Genomic DNA, 15,450 nt, shown 5'->3' with positions numbered 1-15,450 from the left:
ATAGCCACACCTCGGCACTAATGGATCACTACCAGGGTCTGACGATTCTGGCCGATGCGGATGACACTTTCATTTAAGATCTGCGTAGACTGACACTAACAAAACAGTAAGCATCAAAATCTCAGTGGAACCCGGCCGCACTATAGTATCATGTCATGGGAGAACATCATATCACCTTAGAAATGACGAATTAATTTTTTTTGCACTTTAATTTCAAAGTGATAGCTTAAATACTCACACTATAAAGGTCTCTTGTTTCCTCTTTCATTTTGGGGATCTCAAGAAGAAGAGCCCATACTTCACCTCGGAGCTGGAGTGGAATTCCTTTGTAAATTCGTCTATGAAACTGGTTAAAAGAAAAGGAAACTGGAAAAGGTTACAAAGTAACATTAACCCACTGGATATTTGTCAGGTTTTTTTCAGGCACTCATGACCACTAATTTGTAAATTTTAACTAGTCAATACAATTAGATCCCGTCACTTCTGTTTTTTTAGATCCTAAAAGGGTAACATAATCACTGAAGGAAAAGAACTACCAAAAGAAAACAGGAAAACAAACAAACACACACCAATGTCCAGAACACTTGGTAAGTCGGAATGCTTGACTATTACACAATTGTCCTTTGGAGTCACAAGAGCAGAGCCGGTACCCTTTGGTAAACTGTAACCATCTTTACTGACACATTTCCTTTTTATACACTACCCGGCCCTATACAGCTAGAAGGTGAGTCAAACAGCAGAAAGTGGCCTGGTGCGAAGAGCATCCTCCTGGAGTTCAGAGAGCGCTGTCTAGCCTCTTCGCTGCCACCACCTCCCGGGAGCCCAATCTCAGACCTCAGTAACCTCAGCTGCCTACCTTACCCTTTATCCCTTCTCTTAAATGGCCCTCCAGAGTCAGGGTTCTGTATCTTTAGACTTAATCACAGGTCAAAATTATTGAGGAAAAACTGTTTAACAAATGCCTCAGTCTTCTTTCTTGTCATCACTGTCTATATAACACTCGTGCACACTTTGGCCTGGTGATGACAGATGCCGAGCACTACAGCACAGGATAGGAAGGACTAGTGTATCTGTGGACTTGGCTTCCACAGTGTTCTAAAGCCAGACTGCTCAGATGCTGAGGGGTGACCATGTCTGACCACTTACACAGTTGGCTTGCTATGACTACACATTTTTCCTTTCATCTTGTCAATTATCATTCATGTTTTAGAAATGTTGTAAAACACTAGGCACTACATCAAAGTATAGTTTCTTGACGAACAGCAGTACATTTTTTCATCCCTTGCTCTTTCAATCACCAAAGCACTGTTAACTTTTTTCTATGGCCCCCCTGTGATGGCTGTGATGTAAACATGCATCTCACACCTACAAGGAAACATGGAAGTAGACAAAGGCCCCATCACTGGAGGCAAGCCATCACCATGAGAAAACAGGCAACATGACCCTCATGGAAGCTTCAGCTCTAAAACTCCGAAAACTCTTCACCAGAACCATGTTTGTATTAAGACATTTTTCCATCTCTCTGCGTTGTTACTATGTAAGCAGGGACTCTGAAAACATTTCTCCCTCCCTTTGGAAGAACAAAAATAAAATGTTACCTTTTTACATCAGTGCAATTTAAAACAATAGGGCTTGAAGGTCGTAATTCTTTTAGAAGGTGTATTCTTTTTCACACCAAATTGGACCATATATATCATCAAATGATTCCACCACTATAGTTAAGGGAGAGTGCTTTAAAATTATACATCAAAGAAATAGTTCTGCTAAAATCCCTCTTAATGGGAACTGCATTAGCTAGAGTTGCTGTCAGAGTAATAGCCTGGCTGAAAGAAGTGCTCATCTTTACAGAGACTGGCTTTCTTTAACAGATACATATGCACTGGAGAATAACATAAAGCCATATAATTCTACAGATCCCTTATTAGACTGAATGTGAAACTAAAGTGTAGGTGCAATGCTCAGAAATGTATCCTGTCATCATTGCTTGAGCAATCTTTCCACAAAGGAAAAGAAGCTGTCAGCCGTAAGCCGATCTGAGGGCGGTGTGCTATTAAACACGGGCATAGAAGCCGCATCTAATTTCCCACTTTCAAGTGATTTCTTTTAAAAATATCTTTTGAGTTCTAAACCCAATGCTAAAACAAAGACTCAACAACACAAAATGAACTTCCTTTGGTGTAAAATAAAAGAGTCTGACTTTAAACAAGGATATCTGAGATACTCACAAAGAAAAAACAATGACATTGTCTCTGTGAGATGCCCAATAATTGAGCGATCTCCACAGTGAGTGAGTTGCCTCTAATGGCAGGACATGATCCTCATTAAAGGCTGAAGAGTCCTACAATACCAAAACCTTCCCTGCCTTTGCTTAGCTCTGGTTTTCCCAGCACCATGAAGCAGCCCTTCCTGGGCTAATAAGTAACACTTCCTGTGTCATACTGAGGCGGCTTAATTAATCCCCACAACAACTCTAGAAAGTAGGTGCTACTGCTGTCCCGTGTTACAGTTATTAAGTGGCAGGCTCGAGTTTAAAACTAGAATATTCCATCAATGTGGGAAGAAGCCATGCCAAATTCTGCCATGTCAGAAATCCTGTGCTTAGGCTGTATGCTGTGACCTTTGAGTTACTGACCTTTACCTCACGAGGCCTTGGACTAATGTACCTTTGAAAGAAGTAGAGAAGTCTCAACTTGGATCTAGGAAGTTCTACGGGGAGCGATTTAGGCTATTGTATTCTTGCCCGGGGGCTAGGGTGAGTGAGATTAGAATAAATCCTATTGACCTTGCTCTATATATGTTCCTGCTAGTCGGCAATAAAGTGAATCTTGATCAGAAATTTCCTGACTTGATTCGTGATTTCTCGCGTCTCTGTATCCTGCTTTCAATCCCCACTCCCTCCTTCAGGTGAGTTCTGACTCGGCTTTTCCCGCGGGCTGGGGCCCGGCACGTCAAGCTTCAGCCTCCAGGCTGCTTCTATGTCAGATCTATTAAAACCCAAGGGACTGATGCTGTACAGAATTCTTATTGTGTTGACGTATGATAATTTACTTATGTAAGCGTGTATATGGGGAAATTATAAAGAAATATAGGCCAGTGGGATGGTTCTTCAGGTAAAGGTGCTGCAGCCAAGCCAGATAACCTAAGTTCAAAACCCAGCACCTACGGATGACAGAAGAGAACTAACTCTTGAAAGTTGTCCTCTGACCTCCAAATGCACATGTAACATACATGTGCCCATACACATACACACACCAAATAAATATAATTTTTAAAATTTAAAGAATAAGAAAATAGGGGAAAGAAATGTAAAGTTAGCTTAGTTTTACAATAGGATTTTTTTGCCTGGGCACCTAGCATTTACTAGGTGACGTCTGTAGGCCAGGCTGGTGCTAGTTTCCCTGTGATTCCTGTCGGACCCCCCGACGTCCATCCCTCTAAGTGAGCACTATCCCACTGTCCACATATGGAGGACCTATTGCAGGCTACATGTCCTAAGTTTGTAAAGTTTACTCACATGAAAGTGAAATGTCAGTGGTTTGCAAGCATAAGACCAAAGCCATTTTCAAAGCATAAACATGATGTCACTTTCCATTTTCACTATGACCTCTGCACTGACAGGAGAAAGTGATGGGAACAAAGCTACTACCACTGGGCACAAACCAAGGGAAAGCACAACCTGAACTATTAGAGAGTACTGTTCCTTTTACTCAGTTTCTTAGGCCACTTTTGAGTAGGAATGTTCGTGACATAGCACAGAAAGCACTAACAGAAGTGACTCTAAGCTCTTGGGCACAGTTGTAGCGACATGCTGACTGATGAAACCAGAAGGCCTCCTGGAGCTTGTACCACTCAAAGATGATGGCTACCTCAGAAAAAGCACTTCTGTACATGTTTGTATGGCAAGCTGTATCAACTGCTTGGTCTCACAGAGCACCATTATACTGGAAAGAACAACTAACTGCCGGCAGTTCTGTGGCTGCTCAGATTTGGGGCCATAGTTGGCAGGCATTTCCTCACAATACATACATGAGGCTCTGACCTGAAGGAAAACTGTTGGCACTGTGGTTGCTGCTACTGATAACATATGGCCTTTCAAGCAAACATTAAACTTTGAAAAGCATGCTCGGCACCTGTATGGCCATCGAGGACAACTTTATTTATGTGGGTTTTGGGCTTGCACAAGTACCTTTACCTGCTGAGCCACCTCAGCAGCCAAGGGCTGGGAGTGGTCAGAGCTTTACTTTTTGTGGGTTCCCTCTACGTGGCTTAGAAGTCAGCATGGACTCAATGCAGAGCAGAATGCGGGTTTCTGGGAGCGCTTGCAAAGAAGAATGTTCCCACTTCCAGGAAAAGTGCGCAGAGGACAGCTCCTTCTCGTTCTGAGCAGCGTGTCACAGATGTGAAGCCTGGTGGTGGCGCATGCCTTTAATGCCAACACTCGGGAGGCAGAGGCAGGTGGAACGCTGTGAGTTCGAGGACAGCCTGGTCTACAAGGTGAGTCTAGGACAGCCAAGGCTACACAGAGAGACCCTGTCTCAAAAAAAAAGCCAGATGTGAAGCCTGAAGTATGGCAATGATCCTGGCCCCAAAAGGAGGCCAGGGTAAAGGCAGAAGAACTCGGGACACAGGAGACCTAATGGGGCAGCTGAACTCAATTACACTCCACCTCTGGACCAGCACAGCTCTGTCTGCCCCACTATGCTTCATCAAACCAAAATCTCAAAAATATAAACGTAAACATTGGGATAATTGAAGGAAAAGTCTTACTGTGAAAATCCACAATGAGTTTAAATAACTTTATATGAAAATAACATTATTTTAATTTACCTTCTCAGTGTTCTTGTATTTTTCCCATCCTTTCAGCATTTTCAGCCATTTGGTAGTTCTCTCAATTTCCAGCTGCTTTTGCTAAAATAAAATTCAAATCTAATGTTATTGGTTGAAGTCCTTTTACTTATCAAATCACAGCCTAGAAAAACCAAAGAAAATGTTTTTTGAAGACAGTACACCAGAGAGAAAGGCCCTGGCTAGCTTGCTTCTAAGTTGTATAATCTGAAACCAGCATCAAGGTGCAAGGTGAGAAGATAGAGAGATGGCGTGTTTGTAGTTTCTAATACTTTAAGGCAACCACAGAAAACCCTATGTATATTACAAAAAAAATTTTTTTAAAGAAAACTTAAAGTATTTTGCAAAGCAACAACAACAAAAAAGACCTTCAAACTTCAATTCTTTTTAATCTACTTTTACTAAATTCTAGCATATTGATATTTTTGATAACTAAGTTGTTTGTTTTTTAAGAATTCAATTTAGTTACTATGTGATTAATCTATAACTAACTCCACGGTAGAAAAACAATATACAAAAGTAAGTCACAGTTGTCACCCTGAGGGTCCTCATGTGCTGCCACAGGGAGACACAGTGCTGTGGCAGGGGCTCCGACATGAAGTAAGGCTGGTGTCAAAGTCACATGAGGAAGCAGTCAAAGAGCCAACATGAGGAGCCCATCTGGGGCAGGGGGATACGTGTGTTTCTGATACCATTCAGCACCCTAGGGAGCTGACAGAAGTTCCAAAGAGTTTCAGGAAGGAAGGAACAAGGCTGCCATGATGAGTTAAGAGTCTTGTATGTCAAGACTGACATCTGTGGCAGAGCTAAGAACTGAGGCAAGTTACCACTGAAAATGCTTTGTTCCTCTCTTTTTTGGATTTCCAGAAGGAGAAATGATTTTTCCCTAAGTATTTGGGCCTGGGAATGTAGTAATTATGTGATAAAAAGCAACAGGAAGAGAAAACGTCCCAGGAAAGACATCGTTTCTGCAGGTTCACCTTACACTCTAGAGCATACGTTCCCTTTAGCCTTTGAGGCAGGTCTGCACGTGAGGAAGCAGAAGCAAAGAGCTCAAGGGGAGTCTAGCGAGGACAGAGGCACTCGGAGCAGGCGACGGCTCCGCTCGTGCTCTGCAGCCAGCCTCCTCTCTCTCCATCTTCTTTCTAACACAGGCAATCATATTTCCTGGACGAAAAATATGGCTCTTTACTGACTGGCCTCAATCCAGCCTCAAACAGGCAGGCAGTACACTGGCAGATGGCACCCACCCACCACCAATAATTTTAGATCTGAAAGCATAAATCCCCAAGGAAAATCCTGAGTTTAGGAAAAGATCCTCACCAATGAGAATGTTTTTATAGAATTTACCTTTAGGTAGGTTCATAAAACTCTATAATTACTTTCTAACTCTTTAAAACTTTTTTATGAGTTTTTATAATAAAAGATGATCGCTTATGAGAAAAAGAACATTAAATCCCACTTTTCAAAAGGCTAAACACAGTCTTTATTATATTATTAGTGATAAGGTGATGCAGATGGTTCCAGAGATACGTTTAATTTTAAAACTCAGTGGGGCACTGAAATCTGATTAATGTTTTGCTAAATGTGAGTTTAGAGAAGACCAAAGTGTGAAAAACTAGAGACTGCTCTAAGCTGCCACTGCCTGCGTTTCCGTTATTCCAAGTCCCTCCTTTGACTCCTGGAAGCGCAATGCTCCTCTATCAACAAGACAATACCCAGATGATCAAAGCCAGTGCCAGAGCATCACACGTGCACGTAGGCGGGGCAGCCTGCGGGACCCAGAGGTTTCTTGCTAGCTTTTACTTTTACCACTATGAACTAGCAATAAACCAGGAAGTAGTCATCTTTTTAAAAGATACATTTTGTATATTAATAAACTAGATTAGTTTAAATGTATGCATCCTGAAAGAATAAGACATATACCTGCCATGTTAAGAACCATTAAGCAAGCTTTTCTTTCTTCTATACATGTAAGAAATTATACCCTAGATAATCTCCTAGTGTGGGACTTTAACCGTCTATATTAGCGGGGCTTGAGTGCTGACTCTACAGCATTATCACTGCAGCTATACCAGACTGAATGCACATCAAAGGAACCCTCTCCATACCAGTCAGTAATCCCAGTTAAAACCCACTTTCTTACCAAATATGCTAAAGCTGACTGTTCTAACAAGTACTCTGAGGCAATAGCGGAAACCACGAATGACAACTGTGAACCTAAGTGCCCCAGGAAAACAGGCTACAGAACATCAGTCAGCCATGGATTCATTCACACCAAAATCAAAGGGGAATTCAACAGGATAGCATGATTTCTACCCAAGATTTTGACATGTTCAGCGTGAATCTGTCATCCTGAGGTTATCTGTTGCCATGACTCTCTGACCAAGGCTTGCCATTTGTCTGCCTGCAGTGTTTCTCCTTGCCATGTATGATGGCCGACGCTGTCAACTTGACAAGATATCCGATCACATAGAGGTGAAGCTCCAAGTATAACTGGGAGGAAGTTTCCAGAATGAGTTAACTGAAGTCGGTTGGGGTCTGAATCTGAATAAAAAGGGAGAAAGTGCTATGCACCAAGGACTCATCTCTGCTTCCTGTGGATGCCATGTGAGCAGATGTTTGACTCCTCTGCCATGATGACTCCCTGCCTTGGTGGACTCTACCCTCAAACTGCTGAAACAAGCCTTTCCTTAGCTGCATTTGTCAAAGCAACAAGGAAAGTAACTGATACATCAGGCATCTGACAGTATCTTTTTTTATTATTTTATTATGTTTCTTTTTTAACATATACATTTATATTTTACACATGAATAAGATAAACTACACACAGCAGGAAGAACCATGAGACCATCATGAGTTATATAAATGCTACATTCATAGTGATTTGACTTTTTTTATTTGTCAAACTTTCCTATCTTGTTGGGTCTAAATTTCTGAATAAAAATCAGTATCTATCATATCTTATCTCTATTAACTTAAATCATCTATCTTGAGCTAAAAAGATCTTACCCCCTAACCAACTAAACTTGATTGTAAAACTAAACTATCTGGTCTTCAACGCCCCTCAGAGACTTACGTAGCTTCTCAAGATCTAGTTTAAATGTCCAAGCCCTGGAGCCTCTCCCAAGCGCCTCCGTGGTCAAGCTAACTCAACTATTCCCTCAGCATTCAGCGGCATTGACAGGGCACTGACCAGCTTAGTCCGAGTTGACTCCTTTCAACTTCCCTTGGGGCAAATCACTTGACTCTTCTTTACCTCAGTTCTCCATGCTACAGAACGAGAACTACTAAAATTATTGTTGCACTCAACACATGTACTCCAGCCGCCTTCGTGCTCAAATCATTAATTATTATTAAAGTATTACCTCCCTGACCACAGCACATGTTTACCTTTTAATTTCATTACCTAAAACAACAGTTGTATATTAAACCGTTTACATAAAGGCAGGACAACTAGGCAGCAATGCGAAACATTTAGTAGCATCTTGCGGCTACTGAGTAGAGTGGGAAAGGAGATGAGTATGAGGTGCTGCTTAGGTAGGAACTTCAGAGCGGAATTACGGAAACAACCAGAAGAAGCGATAACAATAGCCCTATGCAGCACAGTGGTAGAGGGAGTGCCATCCCATTGGGCTGGAGGCTCGCTTCCAAAGCATGACAAAAGGCGCAACTACTGGTGTGAGAAGCCCATACAGTATGGATTCTGTTAGCTTCCTTTTTATTTTAAATACATTACTTAATTTTCATTTAAAAATATTTCAAACCTACATGAAAACTAAAACAAAACTACATCATATGTTAGTATGTACTTCATCAATATCTAACAAGTATTAATATTTTGCCAGATTTCATTTATTTCTTTTTGGGGGGGTTTCTGGCTAATCCACTAGAAAAATCAGACTTGAATACATCGTATCTAAATATTTCCAAGAATGCAGCCCTTTAAGAACAAAAACATCCCAATCATTAAACCATTCTTATATCCAAAAAATTTCAAATTCAATCATTATCATCTTATATACACTAAATTATTAATTAGCCTCTCAAATGGGAGAGGGAGGGAAGGAGGGGGAAGGGGGGAGAGAGAGAGAGAGAGAGAGAGAGAGAGAGCGCATTTGTGATGATGCTGGAGACTGAACTCAGGCCTCACGCACTGACTACAGCTATGTCATAAAGCCTCCGTCAAGATCCCTCAGCTATGGAATTTCAACCACTTCCTGGTTGTTGATCACCGGGGGTTCTCATACTCAAAGAGACATGGAAGCTCTGCACCTCCTTTCCTCAGCCCATGCATACATACCCCTTTTGGCTGCTCCTGGAAAGGATAGTTTTAGTAAGCAGGGCTAGTAAGCACAGCACTAAAGTCTGTGAGCTGCTCTAGCAAACCGCAGCACCACATCATGTGAACCTCCGCTTCTTCGTACGCCACAGGGTCAAATCAATGTGCATTAACAGGGGAGCAGTCTGCGGAGAACTGAGCTGCAGATCTGTAACAACTGTCCACTGCGGGATCTGCTTGCTTATGTGGAGCAAGTCAAACATCTGAGGGGCTCTACACGATGTAACTGTGTAAACTATGAGAGTAGCACTAGGTTTGGTCTTTTCTCATGTCATCTAGTAAGGACATGTGAGTAGTTAGGGGAGTCACCCATGCCTAGATCTCACCAGCAGAGGTCAGGAGAGGATAAGAAGTGCGGAAACCTTGACATTGGAGTGTGTGGTTACATATCAGGACTCAATGCCATGTAAAACGAAGGTGTCGTTTTTAGAACTAAAAAGGGGCTGTGACGATGGCTCAGGAGTAAAACACTGGCCACCGCCAAGCCTGACAACAGAAGCTGGATCTTCAGGACTCACACGGTAGAAGCAGAGAGAGAACCAACCACCGTCAGCTGTCCTCTGACCTATACATGCCCACAGCGACACATGTGCATACATGCATATGTGTGCTCGCACACAAATAAACAAAATAAATTAAAAACAAAAGGCCCTCGTAATTTATATATTATGCAAAATATTGCAAGGCATTTCATAGCTTTATGAAAATTCATGGTTTTATATAACCTTTCCTCCTTATTAAAAACATCAATAAGCTCAAGAAAATAATATAATCCATTATTAATATTGTTCTCTACGGGGTAAATACGAGTGTGTTTGTTTGTTTAAGTGCCTGTTTGGGGGAACCCAAATCATTTTGCAAACACCACATTAATCCTTTCATGAGGGAAGATTACTGTCCCTATTTCATGTGTAGAATGGCCTCCCATAAAGGAGCAGAGCTAGAACTGAAGGCAGGATTACTTGACAAGACAGGCATCAGAGCACCAGTCTTCCTAAATAAGCACCAAGAAGCGCGGCCTCAGCAGCATGCTTTGCAGAACGTAAACCTTCAGCAACGACGTCATTCTCTTGATCTGACTGAATGAAAAAATATGAATACATTTTTATTCCCTATCTAGCAATGGTAGTGCTTGGCCACTATGTATAGGCAGATACTATAGAATGCTAGACTTTGCATGAGTCTAGGTTTGTGTGTGTGTGTGTGTATGTGTGTGTGTACATACGTACATATATGATACATGAGATATACACACATGCACATGCAAGCATATACACACGCACAGGTGTACTAACAACAAATAAATGCAGAAAAATGTTAAAGAAGGCCTTAAAGTAATAAGTACAATGTGTCAAAGGGCTCCAAGGATAGAGCTACCTCAAGAAACTACCTCAGAACCTCTCTTACCCCGGGAAAGGGCTGACAAGTAAATAGACAAAAATGGTTCTCATTTTAATAGTTAGGGGTTTTTTGTTTTGTTTTAAAGCTAGGTAGGATCTCACAGTGTAGCCCTAGTAGTCTGTGACTCTCTATGAAGATCAGGCTGGTCTCATCAGCTTGGTTTCAACTACAGAGCTCTACCTACCTATGCCTCTCCAGTGCTGAGATTAAAGGCATGTATTACCATGCTTGGCATTTTAAATAAATCATTAAGGCATGTGCATACTATGTTTTAGTGATTTCTTTTATATTAATACTTTAAACAGGAAATTAATTAATTCATTAATTATTATATGCATACTTGCACTGGGTAAGAATCTTATACATCTCAGTCTTATAAAGAAATTAGCAAACTTGATTTTCAAGCATACACTTTCTGCTAATTTGTCTTACATTTTTTCTTTACTGGCACATTTCTTGATTTATCTAATAACTGGCTTGAAGACTCTAAGGCTTTCTCAAGCAAAACAAAAACAAAACAAAACAAAAACAATAACCACAAAATAAAAACAGTGAAGAAGCTGGAGCGCAAAATCAATACTAGATTAACACATTTTGCCAAATCAGCCTAGCCTTTGTTTAGAAAAAACAATTTCAATTCTTTTCTCTCTAACCTTTCACATTCAGAACACTGCAACACAAACTCTGCAGCAGCTTTTAGTCAATATATTTAATGTTATATAGAAGGAAGAATGTGACTCATATAGATTACAACCTAGTGGGAGAAACAGACAAAATAAGAAATCCTCACACTACCTAACTCACAAATGGTGTCCTGTACAATACAGAAAAAGAAGAAGATAATTAACATCACGGGTGAGAAGTTCCCAATTTTAAGTTAGATGACCAAGGATAGTCATATTCTGTAAGTGAGACTTGGGTAAATTCTTGGAAGAACTAAAATGGAGCCAGGCGGTGGAGGCACACGCCTTTAATCCCAGCACTCGGGAGGCAGAGGCAAGCGGATCACTGTGAGTTCAAGGCCAGCCTGGTCTACGAAGCGAGTCCAGGACAGCCAAGGCTACAAAGCAAAACAAAACAAAATGACACAACTAAAATGGCCAAGCCTTGCAGCTACTATGAGAACAGCAAAGCACCTCATGAGAGGGAGATGCCAGTAGGCAAGCCCTGAAGAGGGACTCAGGCGTGCCTCCACTCGGGGACACCAGGGAAGCAGTGCTGGCACAAGGGCGCAGAGGGGCCGCACACTGCTCTGAGGACATTCTTAGGCCTCGTGCTTCCTGTGGATGGGTGGGGAAGATGCAGGGAGGTTCTGCTCAGAAAGTGACATGACCTTAACTCGCTTTAACAGGAGCATTCTAACTGCTGAACAGGTAAAACTAGGAGAAAATGACAAGGACTTTCAGCAAACAGGCAGGAAGACAGGAAGCTTCCAGGGTAGCACAACAAACTCTGGATCCCTGGAAGGCAGAGCTCAAGCACTGGCTGAGATGAGGTGGGGGTCTGAAAGGAGTCTGGGACAACTCAGAAAATGTGGACTAAAGTCAGGAGGACTGTGATGGGGACATTTGTCTACAGGGCCAAGGAAAAGATCAAAATTTAAAATCTGAAGAGAAACTACTCTAAGTTACAGACCATCTGTAATGGCTACATTGAGTGAGAGGGAAGGGGGGGGGGGATACAGACAGGAGGGTCTGACCTCCTGTGTGGTACCAGGAGGTCAGATGATTGGTATTGCACAAGAAGTGTCTGTCAGAGGCAGGAACAAATTCTTTGTTGTACCCTTAGGTTAGTGTAGCTGTCAAGCCTCATCAGAGAAGCTTCTTTTTACAGAGGAAGGTAATTACCATGGAGACTCACAAGTGTTCGAGGTGTAGAGAATGGGAGATGGTGCCCTAAATGGGACAAAGCCACATCCTCTCCTCCGAGGCTCAGATATTATACTAGGAGAGTGTAAGAGTCAGAGCCGGAGGATATCACAAGGAAACTGTGTTCTAACTCAGCAGGGCATTTGTACATATGTGCTCACAGAAGTTGTGACAGCATGCATAAGATCTGCACAGGTCAAGACAGACAAACCCCCAGCGTGAAGGGGGAGGTGAGCTAGAAGCCACGCCCAGTTGCTGGCAGCTGATAGCTACTGGGAGAGAAAGACAGTTTCCTTTAAGGGCTGACCACCCTCCAGGAAAGGCCACACACACAACAGCACCCAAGAGCAGCAAAAACTGTCCTTGAAGGGTTTAAAAACAAAAGGACAAAAAGCTGAGTGGGTAGCGAAGGAGGGCGGGAGGAAGAAGTGATTCAACTACACTGTGTGGACTTCATCCAAGTAACAAAAAATGACAGAGAAAATAACCAAACCCAAAACACTCATGACACACAAAAGTACATGGTATGGGTGGGTGGGTGGATGGAGAAAAGTCGTGCCACAGAGAGGCTGTTTCATACAGGTAGAGCCTGAACTGAGCAGGGGCAGAGCATTTTAGAGCCCTGACCTTTTCTTTATTTTTAAACAAAGATAAGAATCTCATAAATCCTCCTAAACCCATTTCACACTTATTTTAATGACTTTCTTAAAAGGGATACAATTATGATCCTATTCTAACAATGCCAGCTCCACACAACACAACACTCAAAAATCACAAAGGCAGATTCTATTCCTATCAAGGCAATTCATCAAGTACTACAAACACAGACCACACTTACCCGGTCCGCAGCTGCATTATGATACGGGAGCTCCTCCTCACTGCAGAGAATAACAAGATACACAAATGAAATGGTTGAAATCAAAGCAGATTTTATGAACCATATCCTGCAGGCATGTATCATGTGTAATATATTCTGCAGGCATGTATCATGTGTAATATGTATCTGTCACCACAAGAGATGTGTGTTTCATGTTTCCACTGCACCAAATTCAACCGAAAATAATATCTGGTCTGTAGTCACAACAGCTCTCAACTTCAAACACAGTAGTCACTGTCCTAGGGAGCAATTCAAAGTTAAGTCTCACTAGTGGCAATCTGACTACACAAAAATTATGTAGCCAGAGGCTGCCGTATTGAACATTTCAATTATGGCAGAAAGTTCTGTTGGAGAATACTGCCCTAGACTAAGTTCAGCAACCCCTGTCCCAGTAAGCAGTAATGTTTTAGGCTTTGTGAATCACACACTCTCTCACAGCTACTTGGACTCTAGTGGGGTAGTGTGACAGTGCTCACAAACGACAGGTAAATTCAGCTCCATACAACTTCTACTAGACCAAGTGGTGAGTGAGATTTGGCCTGGACACTTTGCTCAGCGTGCGCCCTGTGCCCTGACCATCGCCTTCATTCTTGGTCCCAACTACTGCCTAAAATAAAATTACTATTTAAAATTAGCACAGAAAAAAACTGGAGCCAAGCCTGGTAGAATAGGCCTGAAACCTCAGCTAATCAAGAGGCTAAGTAGAAGAAAATTATGAAACTCAACAAGTGCCTGGGTATCAGTGAGTTCAAAGTCGGCCCGGGGGAACTTGGTGAGACCCTGTCTAAAATGTAAAATGAGGGTTGGGAGACCAGGAGTGCTGACTCCGTTTGTAAAGTGCAACATGAGGACCTAAGTTCAATCCTTAACAACTGCACATGTGTACACACACACACACACACACACACACACACACACACACACACACACACGGTGGTATTCACTAAAAAGGCAGAGACAGATCTCTGCGACTCACTGGCCAGCCAGCCTAGTGTCACTGGCAAGTCCCAAGGTCCAATGAGAAACCTATACCAAAGGGGAAAATATCAAGCCTGATGGCTTCTGAGAAACATCCAGGGTTGACCTCTGGCTTCCTCATACATACATACACACATGTGAACATATATACACATGAACCCATACATGTGCCTGAGCATGTATATGTGTGCATGTGAGCACCAGCCCTTCCCCCACCCCTCAATCATGGAGGGAAGCAATTCATTGGTAGGGTACGGTATATGCCTGGCATCAGTGGGTCCCTGGGCTTAATTCCCAATATCAGAAAAGAGAAAAGAAATATTGGCTTTCAATGGACTTGTGAATTAAAAGAAAACTACCACTTTTAATCTGTAAAATAAAACTTTGTTGTCAAAACTTCAACAGTATTTTTTTTTATTAAAAAAGAACAAAATCATTTATCTGGTTCATGTGTGCTATCACTTCTCACATTAAAATATCCTGAGACACTTATATTAACTGTCAGTAATAAATAAAGTATTGCATATAAACAAAAATGATTTCAGCAGTTTTCTCAATAGTATGGATGATTTGGCAACAATATGTGCATATTTTTGCTTCTGTTTTCTCTTGAGATCAAGTGACACCACTTCTAAGAACATGACAGACTATTATTCAAGAGCCTAGTATTTTATGTCATTCTTTGCTTCTTTAAGAGTCCTTAGATGAACCATTTAGCTATAGCAATGGAACTGACAAAAGTGATATAAAAGCCAAAAGAGAATTTAGAGAGAAACCCCAAATCCCTCTTTTCATAGATAAGAAAATAAACATTTTCATTTAGTCCCTTCGCCTAACACAAAAATGTTCGCTACAACATAAGCGAGTGCATTTAAATGGTCTTCAGCTACTGCTAGAGTGCACGAAGGGTACAGAGTGTGCGAAGGCTGAGAAAAGAGTTCTCAGGAAAAACAGAAATTCTAGGGATTGAGCACAGTCTCTGGACCTCATAGATGGATGACAGAGCAAGCCTGGGTTCTCTCCTATCCAACAGAGCCTGTTGTGTGCACAGGCCTTGCCCTCCTCAAGGCTCTGTGCAGGCATCCGCTGAGGCTCATAGCATCTGACAAGAGAGAATGCCACCTCACCAGGAGTTCCAC

At 41.9% G+C, this 15,450-nt stretch overlaps 1 protein-coding gene across 2 annotated transcripts in view; it reads right to left on the bottom strand.

Annotated features, from left to right (window-relative positions):
• The window catches only part of Usp6nl (USP6 N-terminal like), a 126,103-nt gene that overhangs the window by 29,559 nt on the left and 81,094 nt on the right, over positions 1–15,450 (bottom strand). For both annotated transcript variants that reach the window (XM_051151356.1, XM_051151357.1), the window contains 3 exons: positions 13,295–13,334; positions 4,828–4,908; positions 239–346 (listed from right to left, as the gene is read on the bottom strand). In XM_051151356.1, the coding sequence (XP_051007313.1) occupies positions 239–346; positions 4,828–4,908; positions 13,295–13,334 (229 nt within the window). The remainder of the gene's footprint in view (positions 1–238; positions 347–4,827; positions 4,909–13,294; positions 13,335–15,450) is intronic.

This window comes from Acomys russatus, chromosome 9 (genome assembly GCF_903995435.1).
Source record: "Acomys russatus chromosome 9, mAcoRus1.1, whole genome shotgun sequence".
Classification (NCBI taxonomy): Eukaryota; Metazoa; Chordata; class Mammalia; order Rodentia; family Muridae; genus Acomys; species Acomys russatus.
The sequence above is the reverse complement of the archived record's forward strand: the minus strand, read 5'-3'. Positions and strand labels throughout refer to the sequence as shown.